Source organism: Odontesthes bonariensis, chromosome 22 (genome assembly GCF_027942865.1).
Source record: "Odontesthes bonariensis isolate fOdoBon6 chromosome 22, fOdoBon6.hap1, whole genome shotgun sequence".
NCBI lineage: Eukaryota > Metazoa > Chordata > Actinopteri > Atheriniformes > Atherinopsidae > Odontesthes > Odontesthes bonariensis.
The window spans coordinates 28,821,353-28,842,579 of NC_134527.1; the positions used below are offsets into that span (position 1 = coordinate 28,821,353).

Sequence of the window (21,227 nt, forward strand, 5' to 3'; positions counted from 1 at the left end):
CTAGTTGAGCGTATACATGCGGCAGTGCTTAGATCTCCAGGGTGTGTTAGCTCAGTTTTAAGAAGCTTGATATTGTAATTAACATGTAAGTCTGACTTGAACTGACATGTTCACATGCATTTACAAGGTTGATCTTAGTGGGGTTTTTTTATTATTAGTATTATTTTTTGGCTTTTATGCCTTTAATGGATAGGACAGGTAAGAGAGACAGGGGAATGACATGCAGCAAAGGGCAGTCTGATGTGGGACTCGAACCGGGGCCAGCTGCAGCGAGGACTAATAGCCTGTTGTACATGGGGCGCCTGCTTAACCCACTACGCCACGGACCACCCCTGGTCTTAGTGTTTTAAAATTGTAACCCCTTTTATCTTTGAAACACTCCTGCATGTTTATTTTCTTACTGTTAAAATTGTGTTGCTCAGTACTGGTGTAGTCCTGCATCAGATGACACTTTTGGACAGACCATTGTTTCCCCGAGCTGCGACCTACACATTGGAAATGGTAGGTTTGATGATGCAACACAGCAGACCAGCTCGATCCTTTTGGTGAATTACTGTAAAGAAAAATCTACAAAGAATATTTTTTCGTCAGACAAGGATGCTCTTACAAATTCCCCCCAAATCATCAAGGCGTACCTAACTATGGATATGATCAAAGCGACAATTACAACAGTAATAAGTAAAATAATAAAATGGAATTAGAATGGTGGCCCGCGAAGTCTTACAACCTGCAGCAGACAAGGTACGGACTTAAAGGGAAAGTCGCTCCATTCTTAATGTATAAACGACATGAATACATTTAAGCTGAAAAATGCTTCCTGACTACAAAGAGTCATCTTCAGGATGAAGACAGACTTCTCAACATACTGGCTGTTGAGTGCAGAGATGACTCAAATGGGTTTTTACATCTCGGAGCAGATTTCCATTTGTCCCTCCATCCCTTTTTGCACCACCTACTCCCCTCATGGGTGCGTAGCTGTCCCAGAGTGTGGTTTATCATTCACTCTTTGTGTGTATGATTTCCCTATTTGTATGTGTTTCCTCTAGATTTGGAGTATTTTTTCCTTCTTTGAATGGTTTTACAGTCGTTTTGTCCTCTGGGGCCAACAGACAATAGACCTAAAAATATCCACCCATTCAAAGGTTCCTAAGACATTAAACTAGGTCTTCAGCTGAGGTTAGTGCTATTAATACTGTTAAAGATAAGAGACTGCACCTTTAAAAAGCAAAAAAACCTTTTCCTGATATAAATTTGGCCACCTTCCCCTTTGAAGTTGGCGCCTGCTGAGGTGATGCTTTGCTCCCAGCTCTGCTGCCCCATATGGAAATCTCCCTGGAAGTCCCATTTGGTTGATATGGATAGGATGCACGTTTCAAACTTTGTTTTGTTTCCCAAAAAAATCTAATGATATGAAGACTCAGTGTGCTGTGGGTGGGCTCACATTGACACGAAGGAACACACGCACCAGAGTTCAGGTTGTCTGCATTAACAGAGTAATTCATGCTGCACGTCTCTGTGACTATCAACAAACACACTGTTGGCTGCTGTGCTGACCTGGAGGAATTCCTCAGTCTTGGAGGCTGGTTCCTCAGCTGAAGTGAGCTGAGTGATTTGTGGGTTGTGGTTTCAGACTGTCTCATCCAGTCGAGAAGTAACTGGGGTACAGCACAAAAAGTCTCTTCCCCCATTACCTGCTTTCTGGAAAGACCGGTGTCATATCAGGAGATTTTAATAAACAGTAAAGTAGATTAAATGCTGAATCTTTGGCAGCTTTGACACACCCGCCATCAGAATGTTTAACAGAACTGATAACACATCTTTCATGTCTACAGCGTATGTTTACAATCTAACATCTAAGCTGTTAAATTTGTTTTGATTAAAATGAACTCCGCAACTGTTTTGCCCTACAGTGTAGTTCATTTTAGCTGATCTGAGATCTGTTAATAGGGGGTCTTCAGCAGACATGCCCCCAGCAACTCGAGCAGAGAGTTTTACTTACTTTCTGATTGTTTTAATCATTCATGTTTGGCTGCGTGGTTGATTTAATTTCTGCTTTACTCAGACTTTAAGTTGTTGGAAAATAGATAAGCTTAATTCATGACAGACAAATGAGGTGTGGTGATTTGAACTGTCAGCTGTAGGAAAGAGAGTTCCTGCTTTGACTCTAATTGTGGCTTCTCTGTTTGGAGTTCCAAATTCTTCCTGTGTCCTATGGGTTTTCTCTCCAGATAATCCAGCTTCCTCCCACACTCCAAAACATGTATGTTCGATTAACTGATGGTTGTAAATCGACTAACTGTGATGGCTGCTTTCAGTGGACATATTTCTGTACCTAAAGGAAAAGAAATTTTCACTTGGGGTGCAGAATTATTCTTCCGAGAGAAAAATAAGAAGATACACAAATGTTGCACTTTTTAAAGGTACAGTGTTTGTACCCAACATATAATGTTTTATCATCCAGCTTTACTTTTTAGTGTGCAGACATGTGAATTTAATTCTTTGGTGTAGTATTTTATGTGTGCTCGTGCAAGCTTTAAGGCTCAGGGTGAGATAACGAATGTGCACCTGTATTTGGTCAGAACTGGTGCAAAAAGCACAAAGGAGCTGTGCATCACTGCAGAGGGTTTAACAACTTTAAAGGGCCTAAGCATCAAATTGAAATCTGTTTTTTCCTTTGACTGGACCGTGAAAAGAGATTTTGGTTTAAAATGAAGGTATTTGTTATTTTCTATTTATTAATTTATTCACTCAGTGGACATGGGTATTATCACCTTATAAATCCACACAAATGTGTTTGCATACAGCTGCTTATTTACACAGAGCTGCAGGCATTTGGTGTCATTTCTTAGGCCACCTAAAGAACTCAAGCTTTAGTATTTTCTCCCGTTAGCTCTGTTTTGGTCTCCCGAGAAGAAGGATGGGACGCTAGTTTCTGGATACTCCACTTTTTCATCAACAAGTGGTTAAATGTATCTGCCTATTATCATCTAAGTAAGTTTATCTAAGCTTTTTTGCAACACCAGCTTCTTGATGGTAGTGTGACAGTTCAGTGTATTCTCAGAGCAGTATGCCATTTATCACCACTCCCCTCCTCTAATCTCTCTGAGCTGTCTCAGCTGAGTGCCCGGTCATCAGATCGCAGCTCATTTTCCACACCTGAAATCCTGGCAGTTCTGCTCTCCTCACAGCCGCCCCTCCACGCCGGGGAATCCCACAGTCCTGCAGAGCATCTACTCATGGCTGGCACCTTCACACCTGTGTTTGCTGAGTTCAGGAGGACGTGTGTAACTGTAGCCAGCTCTTCTTGCCAACTCCGCAGGCTTCTCTGTAATCCTCTTAGCGCGAGACCCTGACGAACGAGGTCTCCCTCGTCTTATCCTCTTCTGCCTCACGCAACCCTGTTTGCTTCATCCAGACGAAGAGTCCTGTAACATAGTGTGTGGGGTGTTTGTTACACTTCTACAGCCCTCTGACTTCTGACGCACTGTTTATACGATGTGCAAAAACATGTAATTTTCTCGTCTCTGCTGTGACAATATGAGCACCTCATGCATATTGGAGGTTTTTAAGATTGCAAGCCAGCAGAGTGTGATGTATTACGCTGCTGCACACAGAACTATAAAATGCCAATTAAAAGCAAGTCCATTTTTATTCATTAGTTTCTGTGTGTGCAGTTTAATTGTTTTTCCTTCAGATGGTTTTAGTTTCTTGTGTTTATGCTTTAATTGATGTGCCATGAATTAAAAAACAACTTATTGCCTTCATGAAGCTTGTTGGTGATGATGATAAGATATTGCACAGATGATAGTTCTCTCTAATGAAATATTGACTTCATAATGTGCGCAATGTTTGTGAAAGGACTTCATTTACACAACATAGCACTCTATCATTATTCCTAAGAGCTTGAATTAGGAATAAATTAGGAATAAGGCTTCTTCAGTTCTAAACTGCTGGGTGGGGAGTATCAGCTTAGAAGTAGAAGAAAGGCTGCTCACACCAGAGTGCTGTGTGGGTCGTTTCAGTCATTCTCACCTGTGAGTTGCTCACCTGTCTGAAAAAGCATCTTCTGCTCACAAGATCTAAAGTGACCTTTCGTATGAGAGGTGAAACGTCTTCATGAATCAAGAAAAAGGAATTCAGGGTGCCGTTTTTCAAGCTCTTAGGACTACCATGACTTGGATGACTGAGAATATACACCGACTCTAGTATCATTGCTGGTGCTGGCAGATGGTATTCATGTGCAAATAGTTGATATAATGCATGTATCATGAGTATCATCCTACAAAAACACTAACACTAAAGTTAGTGTTAAGTTCCAGAGATTAGTTACCTCAAGTTGTTATATTTCGTGGGTTTTACAAGGTACAAGGACACAAATGCAAAACAAAACAAAAACAAAACATGACTAGGACAAAAAAAGGACGTGACGTGACGTGACGTGACGTGACGTGACGTGACGTGACGTGACGTGACGTGACGTGACGTGACGTGTATATGTGTATGGCACAAGGATCTCACCATGACTAAGAGAAATCAGGGAACCTAAGTACTGTGGGGACTGATGAGTGAATGAGTGCAGCTGATGAAAACGAGTGCCGGTGACGTGAGTGAAACTAATGACCTAGCATGGGAAGTGAGGGAAAAGCAAATGGCAAAACTTAACTAAACATGGACTAGAAAACTAAAGACTAAACACCAAAGCATGAGAAACTAAAACATGATAAAACACTAAACTAAAAACGTGGCGCCAAACCCCATGTTCATGGCACCAGTGGTTATGAGAAAAAGCGCATGTAAAACCTTCTGTTGAGGCAACCTCTAAAACAGCCAGTGTTGTCCGTGTTCACTCTTCACTAGAACAGCATCGTCACCTTATCCATAACATGTTGTTCCCTTGTAGTTCTGTAAAATACCTGGCAACTTGATATAATAAAATAGTGATTCTGGGACAAACTGAATCATCCATGCATCCATTTTATATACCGCTGAATCTGTCGGTCGGGTCGCGGGGGGGCTGGAGCCTATCCCAGCGATCAATGGGTGAAAGGCTGGGTACACCCTGGACAGGCCGCCAGTCCATCACAGGGCCACACAGAGACAAATGAGACAAACAACCATACACGCTACAAACTGAATCATTTTCTTTTTAAATCAGATCAAGTATCATTTGATTGGGGCATCCATTAGTGGTATAATACTCATGGTGTGATGAGTTAGACTCAGGTTTTATAGGGGTTTCATTGTCAATTTATCAGAATCAGAATCAGAATCGCTTTTTATTGCCAGGTATGTGGACACACACGAGGAATTTGACTCCGGTTACACCTCACTCTCTTTAGTGCAACAATTACAAAAAAATAGACAAAAAAATAGACATAGAACAAGATTAAATCAGAAGTGCAAATTGGTGCATGGTGCAAGGATGAAACACTGAAGTCCGGTTTTAGCTGTTTAACACAGAGACAGCCTGAGGGAAGAAACTGTTCCTGTGTCTTGTTGTTTTGGCGTACAGAGTTCTGTAGCGCCTTGCAGAAGGGAGGAGTTTAAACAGTTTGTGTCCAGGGTGTGATGGGTCTGCAGAGATGTAACCTGCCCGTTTCCTGACTCTGGACAGGTACAGATCCTGGATGGAGGGCAGGCTGACACCAATAATCTTCTCTGCAGACCTTATTGTCCGTTGCAGTCTGTTTTTTTCCTGTTTGGTGGTTGATCCGAACCAAACGGTGATGGATGAACAGAGAACAGACTGAACAATGGCGGTGTAAAACTGGATCAGCAGCTCCTTAGGTAGGTTGAGCTTCCTGAGCTGCCGCAGGAAGTACAACCTCTGCTGTGCCTTTTTGATGGTAGTGACTGTGTTGGTCTCCCACTTCAGGTCCTGAGAGATTGTGGGGCCCAGAAACCTGAAGGATTCCACAGCAGACACTGCGTTGTTGGTGATGGTGATGGGTGGCAGAGTGGGGGGGCTTCTCCTAAAGTCCACTGTCATCTCCACTGTTTTTAGCGTGTTCAGCTCCAGATTGTTCTGACCACACCAGCAGACCAGCCGTTCAACCTCCCGTCTGTATGCAGACTCATCACCGTCCCGGATGAGGCCGATGACCGTTGTGTCATCTGCAAACTTCAGGAGTTTAACAGACGGGGTCTCTTGAGGTGCAGTCGTTGGTGTAAAGGGAGAAGAGCAGTGGGGAGAGTACACACCCCTGGGGGGCACCTGTGCTGATGGTCCGGGTGCTGGATGTGATGCTCCTCAGCCTCACCTGCTGCTTCCTGTCAGTCAGGAAGTTTGTAATCCACTGACAGGTGGAGGAGGGCACAGAGAGCTGGGTGAGTTTGTTGCGGAGGATGGCTGGGACGATGGTGTTGAACGCCGAACTGAAGTCGACAAACAGGATCCTGGCGTACGTCCCTGCAGAGTCGAGGTGTTGCAGGATGTAGTGCAGTCCCATATTAACGGCATCATCCGCTGACCTGTTCGCTCGGTAGGCGAACTGCAGGGGGTCCAGCAGGGGGTCTGTAATGTCCTTCAGGTACCCCAACACCAGTCTCTCGAAGGACTTCATGACTACAGATGTGAGGGCAACAGGCCTGTAGTTGTTCAGTCCTGTGATGGTGGGTTTCTTGGGGACCGGGATTATTGTGGAGAGTTTGAAGCATGAGGGGACTTCGCACAGCTCCAGGGATCTGTTGAAGATCCGGGTGAAGATGGGGGCCAGTTGGTCAGCGCAGACCTTCAGGCAGGAAGGTGACACACCGTCTGGGCCGGGTGCCTTCCTGATCTTTTGTCTGTGAAAGACTGACAGAACATCCTCTTCACAGATTGTGAGTGCTGGTGGGGGGTCAGAGGGGAGAGGTGGCAGAGTGGCAGGTGATGTCAATGGGGGGGGGGGGAGGTGGAGAGGTGTGAATGTGTCAAACCTGCAGTAGAACACATTCAGCTCGTCAGCCAGTTGATGATTCGCTGCAGTGTTTGGGGATGGTCTCCTGTAGTTGGTGATGGACTGCAGGCCTCTCCACACTGACGCTGGATCGTTGGCTGAAAGGCTGTTTTTAATCTTTTCAGCGTAGCTCCTCTTGGCTGCTTTCACCTCCATTGTCAGCGTGTTTCTGGCCTGGTTGTACAGGACTCTGTCCCCACTTCTGTAGGCCTCCTCCTTGGCCTGACGAAGTTGCCTTAGTTTTGCAGTGAACCAGGGTTTGTTGTTGCTGTATGTGCGGAAGGTTTTGGTGGGCACACACATGTCCTCACAAAAACTGATGTAAGATGTCACGGTATCAGTCAGTTCATGCAGGTCTGAGGCTGCAGTCTCAAAAACACTCCAATCAGTGCAGTCAAAGCAGGCTTGTAATTCCACTTTGGCGTTGTTGGTCCATCTCCTCACCGTCTTGACCACAGGCTTAGCAGATTTCAGCTTCTGCCTGTAGGTCGGGATAAGATGAACCATGCAGTGGTCAGAGAGTCCCAGGGTTGCACGGGGGACAGAGTTATATGAGTTCTTAAAAACAGTGTAACAGTGGTCCAGACTCTTTGTGTCCCTGGTGGGACACTTAATATGCTGTTTATATTTTTGCAGTTCGTGGCTGAGGTTTGCTCTGTTAAAGTCCCCCAAAACAATGAGCAGAGAGTCCGGGTGTTTTTTCTCCACGTTATTAATCTGGTCGGCCAGGTGTTGTAACGCCTCAGTAACACAGGCCTGAGGAGGGATGTAGACTCCGACCAGAACAAACGAGGAAAACTCCCGCGGCGAATAGAACGGTTTACAGTTGATGAAGAGTGTTTCTAGTTGAGGACTACATGATTTGTTTAGGACCGTGACATCAGTACACCAACCTTCGTTTACGTAAAAGCAGATTCCGCCTCCCCTCGTTTTCCCCGTAAGCTCCGTTATCCGGTCCGCTCGGTGCAGGTGAAATCCAGGCAGGTAGAGAGCAGTGTCCGGGATATGCTCACCGAGCCAGGTTTCGGTGAAGCCCAAGGCAGCAGATCTGTTGAAGTCCGTGTTGGTTGTATTGAGGAGCTGCAGTTCGTCCACCTTGTTCGCCAGAGAGCGGACGTTGGCCAGGTGAATAGACGGGAGCGCAGTGCGAAACCCCCGCTGCCGCAATCTGACAAGAGCGCCGGCTCGCTTCCCCCGATGTGTCCGGCGTCTCCAGCAGAGACCACAGAGAGCTGCTGCTCCTCCAATGAGTAGTTCTGTTAAGTTTTCCGGATCGATGAGAACCGAAGAAAAAACTTTGCTGGTGGTTATACCAATGTTTAGGAGGTCTTCTCTGGAGTAAGTGACCAGAGAAGGAGCACAGAAAACACGACAAATGCACAAAAAAACGTAAAAAACACGAGAGAGCGAAGTACCAAGGCAGCCATCCACGGCGCCGTCTCCATGGATATGGCTCCATTTATGGCTTTGTTAATGCAAAAAGTTTCAAAAGAATGGGTGACATGTCAAATTCCAAGTTAAGGAAGACACAAGACGACTTTTATCAGATCGTATTGAGTTATACGAGTCAGTCATACAATAAACACAGGGTTTTACAGGTGTGAGCATGATCTCATTAGCCAGGATCCAATGGAAGCCACTCCATTACAAGACTATCTATGGCTGTCCCTGCACACAAACAATCTTAATCCAAAAACATTTCAAGTTAAAGGCATTTAGACTATTTGGTGGCATGGTGTTGAGTCTGTGCGTCCAGAACATCTTTATTCAATGAAGTTTCAGGAAGTGGCTTCCTCCAGCTGCTGAGCTGCTGATCCTGAGCTTTGCTTCAATACTGTGTTTTGCACTTGCATGATCCATCTTGCCTGATATTTGCTGTTTCGGGTTGTTTCGCTTGTCCAGAATATGCTGAACCACAGGGACATGTTTTGTAAATCACATGGGTTGGCCAACAATTAATTAAAGCCTGATAGGGATTTTCCTCCCAGTATAAGGATAGGATTTGGGAGGTTTTCACACTTTTTTATGTGAAAGAGGTTTCGTGTTCTGACTGTTTTTCTGTTTTCCTGAAAGTGATCATTATTGGAAACCTTTCTCTTCAAGCAGAGCGGGTTTTTTTTTTGTTGTTGTTATATTAAAAATCTAAAGCCCAGAAAACAGTTTTCTCTATAATAGTTCCCTTTGAGCTAAGTATTATAATACTTCTTCCTCCTCTGGATGTAACCGTTTTCTTCATATCCTAAAAACTTCACATTAACAGGACCTTTAAAAACTAAATATTTTTAAAAGAGGTAATATTTTTCCAGATCAGTTTGCAGTTCTCAGTTTATCCCCACGGATCTCTGTGAAAAGAATTCAGACATTTGTGTCACTAATTTGAAAATAATGTGTAATGTATCTTCCTAAACTAATTATGTTTGCTGTGATTTGGGCCTTTATTTGATATGCAGTTAAAGTGTTTACACAGGAGCGGCAGTATTCATACTGTAGTTCTGTCTCAGTGTGCTTTAATCAAGTTTGGTGAGCACAGCAACACTTCGAGGGGGGATTAAAGTTGAGTCTTCGGTGCAATAATAAGTAGTGGTAATAGTTAGTATTTAAAGTGCAGCAGAGCAAAAGGTAATGTATGTTTGAGAAAAAGTTATGAGAATTATTCTCTCTTGTTTCCCTAGCTCCTTCTTTAACTTTTTGCTGCTTTGTCTGTAAAAAACTGGGTTGTTGACAGCGACGACGACACTTCATCACAGGAAAAGTTGGGACGGCTACCGGGACCCGAGTTTTCCAGTTCCTTCTCCCTGGACGCAGACTCAGATCTCTACATGCGCCGCACTGACGTTTGAGGAGCCTCAGCAGCAGATATTATTAGACTGTTGAATCTCCTCACTGTGGCTTTTGAATTATTCACCGTTCTGTGTATGTTTGTCTTCACATTCATTTCTGTTGGATATTTACGTCTCTGTATGTCTTGTCGGTAATTACCATGTTTATCCCTCCCCATACAGGTTTGGTAATCACTGTTTGGTGTGTAGTAATAAATGAATCCGCACTGGATAAACTCTCCAGCAGAGATGTAGACTTTAGATCAGAGGTTCAGAGATCTGACCTGATTAAATCTCTGATGAATCTGATGAAAACTGCTCAGCCTTCAGACCTTTGTCAAACTTCATCTCACCACCATCCCACAACTCTTCAAGCAAACTGTCTTCCCCCCAAATTTGTTCCTTCTTTTTCACCTGCTTCTTTACTTGAGGTCTCATAGATTATACTAAACTATTTTCAGGTTCTCCCAAATTCTTTTTTTGCGCCTGGGTGTTTTTGATTCAGTCGGAAATAAGAAGTCTCTCTGTACACTGGCTTTCCCTCCGGCTTCTTTAAACATTAAAGAAAACCCAGCATGGATCAGTTTTAGCTGAAGAGCTTTAAACCCATATCAGAACTGTTTTTCATTTCCAAACTGCTGAGAGAATGAAAGCTGAGCAACTCTTTCTTTTTTTTGATGAACTGTTTTGCTCAAAGTGTCTGGTGACATTATGATCAGAGCAGCAGATTCTGGCTCCACGCTACCCTTGGCCTTGGCCTTTAGTCACCAAAACACAAAGGTTTTGACCTATCCACATCCCATCTATGGTGGGTTTTATATTTGAGTGCACTCAAAAATGGCGGCTCAAGTCACTGCCTGGACAATGGTTGTTTAAAGTTTGAATAGATTTAATTAGACCAATTCAATCAGATAGATTATTGATTTAAGTTTTTGTTGCATATAGAAAACTGGTTTGCAAATATTCTGGCATAGACAGCAGTTTTTGCAGTTTTACAGGACTTGGCCTTGGACCCATTTCATATGACGGGACACATTGTAGGACTAAACATTTTTTCCTAAGTTCTGACCCTGAAAATGGAAAAAAAAGTATTTTGGTGTACTTGCTCCATCTTAATGTGTTTGTTGGCTTAACCCACTTAAACACAATGCTTCTATGCAGGTTTGTTCTTTTCAGACCTGGAGTGACATTTGTGTGACGTCCCTTTAAAGCCTTTTGCGACCTTTGTACTTTTACATAAAAAAATCTTTCTGAAGGCACCCACCAAAAGATTTCTCCTCGTAGACATGAGGAGAAAGGCTGTGACTTACAGAAAGTTAGACAAAAAGATAAAAGTTAGTGTGAACAAAGACAACTGTCATGTTCTTCAGACAGCCCTCGGGTTTGAGGAAGCTTTTTCAAACAAAAAATACCCTAATTAGGACAGCTTTTTAAAGGGCTTCTCACATTTTAATGGGTTACCAAATAGGCTGTCTTTTTCTCCCTCTCACTTCCTGTCTCAGGCATCATACATCAAATGAAGGGGGAGTATGAAGCAGCACTGAAGCTCCACAAAGCCCACCTGTCCTTCGCTCAGGAGTTGGGGGACTATGCTGCCCAGGGGAGGGCCTACGGTAACATGGGCAACGCCTACCACGCGCTCGGTATCTATGACCAGGCAGTGCGCTACCACCGCCAAGAACTGCAGATTTCTCTGGAGGTGAATCCCGGGACACTTGGCAGTCATTACGTCCGTGTCGGAAACAGAGTTGTGACTTCTTTTTGTGCTTCAGGTGAACGACCGTCCCTCGCAGGCGTCCACGCATGGTAACCTCGCAGTGGCCTACCAGGCGCTGGGCGCTCACGACCGAGCTCTCCAGCACTACCTTCACCACCTGACCATTGCAAGAGAGCTCCGAGACACTCAAAGTGAAGCAAGAGCCTTAGGCAAGCCAGAGGACAAAGAAATTTGCACTCAGATTCTTTCAAATGAAACAAATCATGAACCGTTTCATCTACAATTCTATGTTTTTCCTCTACAGCAAACTTGGGTAACTTCCACAGCTGGAGGGGTGAATATGCCCAGGCTTTACCTTCCTATCAGCAGTACCTGGCTTTGGCCCCAAGTTTGCAGGACCTTGAGGGGGAAGGAAAAGTTTGCCACAACCTTGGCTATGCTCACTACTGCCTTGGACAGTGCAGAGACGCTGTCAGGTCAGAGACGAAATGAATTGGAAACTTTATGTCGTGTGTAAAATCGGGAGGAAAGAAAGAATTGAATGTCAAAAAGTTTACAAGAAGTAGCTTAACTTTCCTGCACCTTACTGCACTTACAAACATGCATTTGAACGTAACGTTTGGATTCCTATGAGAGTCAATGTTTTAGTTTTTAAGCTTATTGCTGTTATGTTGACATAAAGTGTGAAAGAAAAAGGCTAAATTTTGATATATTTCTATCAATTTCCCAGGTATTATGAGCAGGACTTGGCCCTGGCAAAAGACCTCCAGGACAAATTTGCACAAGCGAAAGCCTACTGTAACCTGGGTCTGGCCCATAAAGCACTGGGAGAGTACAGCAAAGCAGAGGAATGTCAGAGATACCTGCTGTCTCTAGCACAAGCCCTGGATAACACACAGGTCACCTGCTGATGCTGTGTTCACTCAGTAAACTGTCCCGTCCCGTCTGTTTTACCAGGAGCTACTTGTTAACCCGCATCGATGTTTTTATACTTGTCAGCAGGCGGTTTTCAGAGCGTTTGGGAACCTCGGGGATGTGTGTGTGTGTCGGGGGGATCTCCCAGGAGGTGTGAAGTTCTACCAGCAGCAGTTAACCCTCGCTCAGAAAGCCAGCAATCAGAGGATGGAGGCCGATGCCTACTCAGCACTTGGATCAGTTCACAGGTAAAAATAGCAACAGGTTGGTCTCACAGAGCCAAACCATTGGCAGAGGTGATGAATGTTCTGGGCGTGTAGTGTTGGAGGGGAAATTCCCACAGATGGGGAGGCTCCAAATCTTGGTCAATCTTTGGGCCATTTTCAGTGTGCAGTTTACAGCTCAAAGGTTCCTTTTTCCCAAACAGACTTTTTTGATATAAATATTTTTCATGAAATGGTAAAATCTCTCACTCTATATACACCAAGCTTTTACATTGCTGGTAGTTCTTGTTGACCACAAAGTCAGCCTTGAACACACTTTTATCTCATTCAGGCTTTTCCAGAGTAAAGTCAGGAAGGCCAGTGGTGGTTTAGAGCACATCCTCCCTGGGAAAAGAAACATTTCATTATGTGCGTTTACATCCACCGTTAAGCCGAGTTACAGTTACAGCAAGACTAGAACAATTAAATGTATTACTCTCCAGGTTCCACTATAGAAGCTGTTTATTGATCAGAGTATGTTTGACTGGCAACATAAGGCGGTGAGACTGTATGTTCCCTCATGACTTGTCCGTATTTGTCTTTTTCCAGTTGACCCAAAGTAATTAAAAACAGTAGCTGGTGTAGGTGTACCAGCTTATTCTGCTAAATAGTAACAGTACACAATGTTCTTTGTTTAATTGTATTGCTGATATTAAGCAGTGGTTGGCCCAAAATTTTCTTCATTTAAATGATGACAAAACTGAACGCATTGTATTTGGGGACACTGTGACGGCTGGCTTTGGCACCTTGTCTTCAAAGCTTAGTTCAACTGTCAGAAATCTGGGAGTGACCTTTGATCTGAGGTTGGACAAACAAATTAACAATGTCGTCAGGAATATTTTTTTCCAGCTGCGTCTCCTGGTGCGACCAAGTCGTCATGACCTTGAGAAAGCCATCCATGCCCTAATAAGTTCAAGGTCAGACTATTGCAATGCACTTTATGTTGGCGTCTCCCAGTCTTCTCTCAGTCGCCATCAACTTGTGCAAAACACTGCTGCCCGTCTTTTAACCAACACCAACAGACGTGTGCACATCACTCCTTTTTTTAACTCCCTCCATTGGCTTCCTGTCCTTTATAGAATTGATTTTAAACTTTTAATGTTTGTTCTTAAAGCTCTTAACAGCCTCGCCCCATCATATTTATCTGAGTTTTTAACAGTCGGCAATCAACGGTCAACAAATCCATTTTTGCTGGAAGTGCCCAGGTCAAAATACAAACACATATACCAAGCCAAGGGTGACCAAGCCTTTTCTGTCACTGCCCCCAGGCTCTGGAATAAGCCCCCCGCCCAACTGCGTCTTATTTCTGACCTGGATTGCTTTTAATACCCAGTAGTATGATGGCACTTTTATCTTATTTGATTTTGTTGTATTTTATTGCTTTGCACTGTTCTTTTATTGTTTTTATTTGTTTTTACTTATTCTTCTCTTTATTTATTACCTGCAGGATTTTCTGTAAAGGGCTGTATAAATAAAGTACATTTACTTCCAGGTCAAAGCCAGGACAAGAATTGTGCATCATGTTAAATGCCTGATCCTGTTAGAGCTCCATAAAACATATACATGCAGGATTATACATGCAGGATAAATTCAACCTCCAGCTGCATTATCCAGGTGTCTTAGTGCAAGTTTGAGCTATTCAAACAAACGTGTTTACATGTTTTTAAAAAGTCAAGTTTTAGTCACATTTATTTTGTCTTTTTTTTCTGTCTTGTAAACGTACTAATGATAAAAGTAACTAATACATCCGAAATAGTACATAATCAATAAAATGACATGTTTAAAAGCATTTGTGCACATGTAAGCTCAAATAACAATCTTTTTGACACAAGTCCCTAAGTTACACTCTAAACGCGAACATAAAAGATGAGATCCCTTCCTCCACAACAGGCTCCAAGTTTGCACTGAATATATACCATAAAAAAAACCAATGGAAACAATATAAGACCCTATAAAAACCCTGTGTCCCCACCCTTTTTCTCCACTTAGGCTGCTCCGCCAGCTGGACTCAGCCTTGTCCTTTCACAGCCAGGAGCTGACCATCCGAAAAGATCTCGGAGATCAGCAGGGGGAGTGCCGGGCCCTCGGCCACCTGGCAGCGGTCCACATGGCTCTGGGAGACTACGCCACCACCTTCCAGTGCTATGAGACTCAGCTGGGCCTGGCACAGGGGCTCAGGGATGCCCGTCTTGAGGCTCAGGTCCACGGAAACATGGGCATCACCAAGATGAATATGGGGGTGTTTGAGGAAGCTATAGGATATTTTGAGCAGCAGCTGGCCATGCTGCAGCAGCTGAGTGGAAGTGAGGGCTTGTTGGACAGAGGCAGGGCTTATGGGAACCTGGCAGACTGCTATGACGCTCTGGGGGACTACGAAGAGGCCATCCAGTACTATGAGAAGTACCTGACGGTGGCTCAGAGTCTCAACCAAGTCCAGGACCAAGAGAGAGCCTATAGAGGACTTGGCAGTGCTCACAGGTAGGCCAAAACGATCCTGAATTATACTTGTGTTTTCTAACAAACTTTTTGAACAGGAATTAAAAAATAGTAATAATTCAGACGAATAAAGCAGCAGCTCAGAGCTACTTTTCACACTGTAAATCCCCTCAGTGGCTTGTTATCGTAAGACTACACAACAACTGTTCACTGACAGAAGGCTTAAGATGGGTTTCCTTTATCCATCTGTTGTTTCTGCTCCCCGGAGTGCAAGTGAGATGTTAATGAGAAAAGAAGAGTCGCTGTACATTGAACAAACTTTGTCTATGTTTCAACTTTGAGTCTTATTGAGAGGACACAAAATCACAAATATTTTGCGAATATGAACCAACTTTCTCTTTTTTTTTTTGCCTACTTCTGCAGGCACGTGTGGATAAAGATGCGGAGAAATATCTGATCTGCTCTGTTTTTCGTTACCTTTTCCATCTCTGTCTGCAGGTCCATGGGCAGTCTCCAGCAAGCACTGGTTTGCTTTGAGAAGCGGTTGGTGGTAGCTCACGAGCTTGGTGGCAAAGGAGGGGGTAAGGCTCAGGCTTATGGGGAGCTGGGTACCCTGCACAGCCAGCTGGGCAACTATGAGCAGGCCCTGTCCTGCCTGGAGCACCAGCTCAACATTGCACACTCAGCAGGGGTAAGACTTTACCTGCAGAAGGTTACCAATTTCTCAGCTTGACTCGAAAAATGTGGAGAAATGATCTAATGTATGAACTTATTTGCAGGATAAATCTTTGGAGGCAGAAGCAAGCGATGCACTTGGAGGCGTTTATCAGCTGATGGCAGATAATGAGACGGCCTTACAGGTTTGTGAAGATTCATAACACAGCATGGGTCATTCGTGGGAAAAGTCTGACATTTTCTTAAATGTTTTAAGTGAAATACTTCTCTTAAAGCTTAGCATAAACAGTGTGAGCGGGTGGAAGCAGCTGTCCTGGCTGCAGGAAGTCACACGGTTTCAAAGGGACGTCGCTGATTAAACGGATAAGATTTCCTGTCCAAATCCAGCTCTTAAAAACTCATCTGTGTTCAGCGAAGCCGTGAATGTTATGTTTTTTTTCCATCAATAGAACTATGCTATATAGAAGTAAACATGAACTGGAAATGGTCATGGTTGTTACCGAGAAAATATTTCTTAATCAACAAGATTAGAGAAACCTCAAGTTAAATTATTCCCAACTGTTAAAATAGTTCCAACATTTTGATTGATTCGTTTATGGAACAAATTTGTTGAAACTCTGTCACATCTCGTCTGCAACTGGTCCGACGCAACAAACATTTGGACCAATATGAAGACCTTTTGAAAGTGAAAAGGTGTAAAAATACAGAAAAAGACAAATATGTGTTGTTTGGTATGAAATGAAAATAAAAATACTATACATATTTATGTATTTATAAAAGTAAGACTAAATCCATTAAACTGTATCTAACCCATCAAAATTGTATTAGACCCTCAAGCATCCCCTGTTATTAGTTTTTTAATCATGCCATTGTAATTACCTTTTATCTCCCTGTTGATTTTTCTACTCTTTTGTAAATGATAAGTTTAAATAGGATGATTAAAAAAAACTTTAAATAATGATAATTTATATATATATATATAATTTTTTTTTTTTTTTTAAACTATAAAAGAGAAGTTAGTATAGACCAGTAGAGATGCAGAGACTACTGGCTGCTCGATCAGCTGGGCCCCCTTTATTCCCCAGCTAAGCTCTCATCATAACTTACATATGAACAAACAAGTGAACAGTCCTACTCCTCGAGTATTCAGGACTGGTTCTACTCATTTTCTTCGTGGAACACTCAGGCTGTCTGACCTCGCCTCCATGAGACTGTAGGTGGAGCTCTTCGGACTGAAAGCAGAAATACGCAGTCGTGGCTGATTTTGTTCACGATATGTCTCATAATAGATGAAAAGCATATGTGTTGGACATGTTAACAAGGTTGGCTGCATGATGGTGTGGTGGTAGACACTGTCACCTCACAGTAAGAAGGTTCCTGGTTCACCCCCCAGCTGGGGCCTTTCTGTATGCGTGGGTTCTCTCCATATACTCTGGCTTCCTCCCACCACCCAAAAACATGCCTGTTGGCTTGAATTGGTGACTCTAAATTGACCCTAGGTGTGAGTGTGCATGGTTGTCTGGTGACTTGTCCAGGCTGTAGCCCACCCTTTAACCAATAGCAGCTTGGATAGGCCACAGCCCCAACTCAACCCTGAATTGGAGGTTAGCAACTTGATTCGTAGCTGACGCAGGCTTTAAGTAATCAAACTCTCCTGCTGCAGTGGCACCAAAGGGCTTTGGACATAGCAGAACAGACGGGATGTGTGAGGAGTCAGGGTCGGGCCTACGGCAACCTGGGCCTGACCTACGAAGCTCTGGGAAACTACGAGCGAGCCGTGGTCTTCCAGGAGCAGCACCTCAGCGTGGCAGCGCAGACCAACGATCTGATGTCTAAAACTCTGGCCTATGGGAGCCTGGGGAGGACACACCATGCACTGCAAAACTACGCTCAGGCTGTGATGTACCTGCAGGAGGGTAAGACACTTAGACAGAGAGGTATGATTTGCATTTGTGTCTAAAACAGAACTGCTTACGAGTCATATTTGAGCCAGTTTGGATCAGTTGGATCATTTTATTTAGGTAAGATATTTTTTCAAATGTGGCCGGTTTATCTAAAGAAAAGAGACCTGAAGCAAATGTTTCGGCACCCTGCATGGTAGGTTTTAACCCCCTACCCCCCACTCCCCTTTATTGAGTATCACAGCTTGTAAAAAGCAAAAAGTATTTCAGCTCTTTTGGGGGATTTTCCCCCTTTCTTCCTGCAAAATAATTCTTGCTTTGGGAGATTCTTAGGCTCTCTAGTATTCACTGTTCTTTTGAGGTCTGTCCACATATTTTATCTGATGTTTACATGAAGAACTGTTGAGACAAAATATTTAACTTTCATCTCTTGGGTTGTCCATTTTGGATGTATAGAGAGTAATTATTCAAAGTCAGATGTGAGACCGTCTGTCCGACAGCTAAAGCTGGGCTGAAACTGGCTCATCAACAGGACAATGATCCTAAACACAGCAGCAGATCTACAACAGAATGTGTGAAAAAGAAAAGAATCAAGGTGTTGCAATGGTCCAGTCAGAGTCCAGACCTCAGCCTGACTGAAATGCTGTGCTGGGACCTTCAGAGAGCTGTGCAGAAACCAATGCTGCAGACCTCAATGAGCTGAAGCAGCGCTGGAGAGAAGAGTGGGCCAAGATTCACTCTCAAAATTCAAGATTTATTATGTCCTGATCTCATGATACTACAATTTTAAACCAATTTTAACTTTTTTCTCAGTCACACAAGACCAACGCGAACACCTACTGGTGCTTCACGTAATAACGTAGAATAATAGATGCAAAAAACTTGAGGCGTATTTCCAAGTTCTGCTGCTCTGCCTGTATGTAAAACATTAACATGACACATGAAAAAGAAAGAGCTCACAAAGACAGCATAGTTGGTAGAGATACTGCTTCCAGTGTGAATCTAATTGGATTTAATTTTCAGTGACAATTAGCATCTGATACATTAAAAGCTGATACATGAAGCATAGACATGGAAGAGGGTGTGATTTCTTTTTCACATAAGTGTATTTACCTGTGGCTGATTTCTATGACATGTGAGCAGAATGTCTTGGATGCACCCTAAAACAAGTAGTGCAGAAATCTCTTAATAATCAAGATGCAGCATGTGCCTAAAATGAAATGATGTTCAAATGAAGTCTGTTTTGACTAACATCAACAAACTTCTCAATTTGTTAAGGAAAAGGAGCCGAAAGTTAGTCACAGTTTTTGCCCTGCAGTTGTCCAGACCCTATTTGAGCTGCAGCTCTTCGAATAGACTTTGATCTCCACGTGGGTTTCTTCTTTTAAGTTATTTTGGCCTGTGAACATCGTGAGGTGTATTCCTCTAAGGAGGCATGAAAGATAGTCATGAGTCTGATACAGGCTAATAGAGGATCACGGTTTCTCTGTGTGGTTTCGCTCAGGCAGCTTGTTGTCAATAATCATGCTTGATTTAACATCTTCTCTAATGAGACTGCTCTTTTGAAAACAACACCTCGTGTGTCTTGTTTTAACTGCAACCTTGTCAGAAATAATGCAGTTTCTCAAAGAGGCACAAACACCAAGGGTGAGCCAAACTAAAATACGACCTAATTTAAGGTTTGGATGGTTAAAATAAGTGGTTGGATTAATTCACAAACTCATCCAGGCTTCATGGAACCTGTAAAACACGTGCACAGTTTGTCACCTCACTCTCGGATTTTAATTGATCATTAACTTGACAAGTAGCAAGAAATGGGGCTCAGACTTGAGGTGAGGATGGCGCTGGAGAAGCATTCAGATGCATGCCTCCAATTAACCTCCCCAGCCAAAACACAGGCAGGGAACATCACAGGCCCAGGCCCAGGCGAACAGGCAGAGAGGCGTGAATGAAAACTTGATATTTGACGAGATTCTGCTCAATCTGAGAGCCTAATGAGAACTAAACACAACCTGGCTCGACCGTCTATACCTCGCAGCGGTGGAGATGAAACATATCTCAGACAAACTAAAGAGAAGAAAGAATGCATGAACTCTGAATTTGAATCAGCTGATTAAAAAAGAGAAGGAAACGTGGGAGGAAATGTGAGAACCATGGGCTCAATCATCCAAGTTTGCTTCAGTGCACAACAGTCGTGTTTGATGGGCCTGTGGGAACCAGCGTCTGATCTCCTCGGTGTTCTTTCCTCTCAGGTCTGCGTCTGGCGGAGCAGTTGGGTCGGAGAGAAGATGAAGCAAAGATTCGCCATCGCCTTGGCCTTTCTCTGTGGGCCAGCGGAAACATGGAGGAGGCACAACATCAGGTGTGTGCATCTTAACACTGAACGTGAAAATGCAGAAATAACGCAGTGTAAGCAAGTGGAAACTGAAGTTTATTGTGAAACAGTTTCAAAGTTAGGATACTTTAATTCGACCAATTAAACATTAAAGAAGTCATATAATGCTTTGGGGGTTTTCTGTTTCTATTAGTGAGTTATATCACTTTTTGTTAAAGAGAAGAGTTCACACTATAGAAAGTTATTCTCCCTGAAACGCCTCATTTGTGGTCCAGACTTTTCTTCCTGGACTTGATTGCGTCACCTTTAAACTGTTTTGTATCAAACATAGCTGGTGAATAGTTTGGTACATCTCAAACGAAGAATGAACATCTGCCTTAAGCTTCACCATTTTTGACTGATTAGCTGGCCAATCACGGCAGAGTGGGCCTTTAAGGAGGGGCTTCTTAAAGGGACAGAAACTAAAACAGAGCATTTCATACAGAAGATGCTCACACCTATTTAAGTACACTCCCAGAATAGAATTCTGATCATGTAAAGAGCATAGTACAATATACTTACAGTCGTGTGTTTCTATAACATCTCTGCTTGGTATAGCAAGTTTATTTAAAGGGATAGTTCGCCTCTTTTGACATGAAGCTGTATGACATCCCATACTAGCAAAATCATTTATGACCATTTTCTTACCCCCTGCTGCGTCCTGTGAGCAGAGTTCCGGCCTTGTTTTGGCGTTGACGAAGGTAGTCCGGCTAGTTGGCTGGAGTTTAAAAAATAAAGCGTTTTGCTTCTCAAAACAATATGCATTCAAAAGAGTAATACATTTGCATCACAAAATCGTTCTCCAGGAAAAAGTCAGACCTCACATCGCTTGGCGCCATTTTCTCTCCCTTCGTATCACTGCATGCTGTGTAGACCGTGCAGACCGAGCAGTCCCCTGCTTCCGAGCAGCAAACACCGTAACAGGCGCGGCTGTCAGCAGGCGACAGCACACAGTGATACGAAGGGAGAGAAAATAGCGCCAAGCGATTGTGAGGTCTGACTTTTTCCTGGAGAACAATTTTGTGATGCAAATGTATTACTCTTTTGAACGCATATTGTTTTGAGAAGCAAAACGCTTTATTTTTCTGGCCCCAGCCAACTAGCCGGACTCCCTTCATCAACGCCAAAACGAGGCTGGAACTCTGCTCACAGGACGCAGCAGGGGGTAAGAAGATGTTCATAAATGATA

At 43.4% G+C, this 21,227-nt stretch overlaps 1 protein-coding gene across 4 annotated transcripts in view; it reads left to right on the forward strand.

Annotated features, from left to right (window-relative positions):
* Positions 1–21,227, forward strand: part of ttc28 (tetratricopeptide repeat domain 28) — a 184,179-nt gene that overhangs the window by 123,951 nt on the left and 39,001 nt on the right. For 2 of the 4 annotated variants that reach the window (XM_075455513.1, XM_075455515.1), the window contains exons 9-18: positions 11,260–11,456; positions 11,530–11,683; positions 11,779–11,950; positions 12,205–12,373; positions 12,474–12,637; positions 14,642–15,130; positions 15,587–15,779; positions 15,868–15,948; positions 17,427–17,679; positions 19,917–20,026. In XM_075455513.1, the coding sequence (XP_075311628.1) occupies positions 11,260–11,456; positions 11,530–11,683; positions 11,779–11,950; positions 12,205–12,373; positions 12,474–12,637; positions 14,642–15,130; positions 15,587–15,779; positions 15,868–15,948; positions 17,427–17,679; positions 19,917–20,026 (1,982 nt within the window). The remainder of the gene's footprint in view (positions 1–11,259; positions 11,457–11,529; positions 11,684–11,778; positions 11,951–12,204; positions 12,374–12,473; positions 12,638–14,641; positions 15,131–15,586; positions 15,780–15,867; positions 15,949–17,426; positions 17,680–19,916; positions 20,027–21,227) is intronic. The other 2 variants (XM_075455514.1, XM_075455516.1) reach the window with 1 other exon arrangement.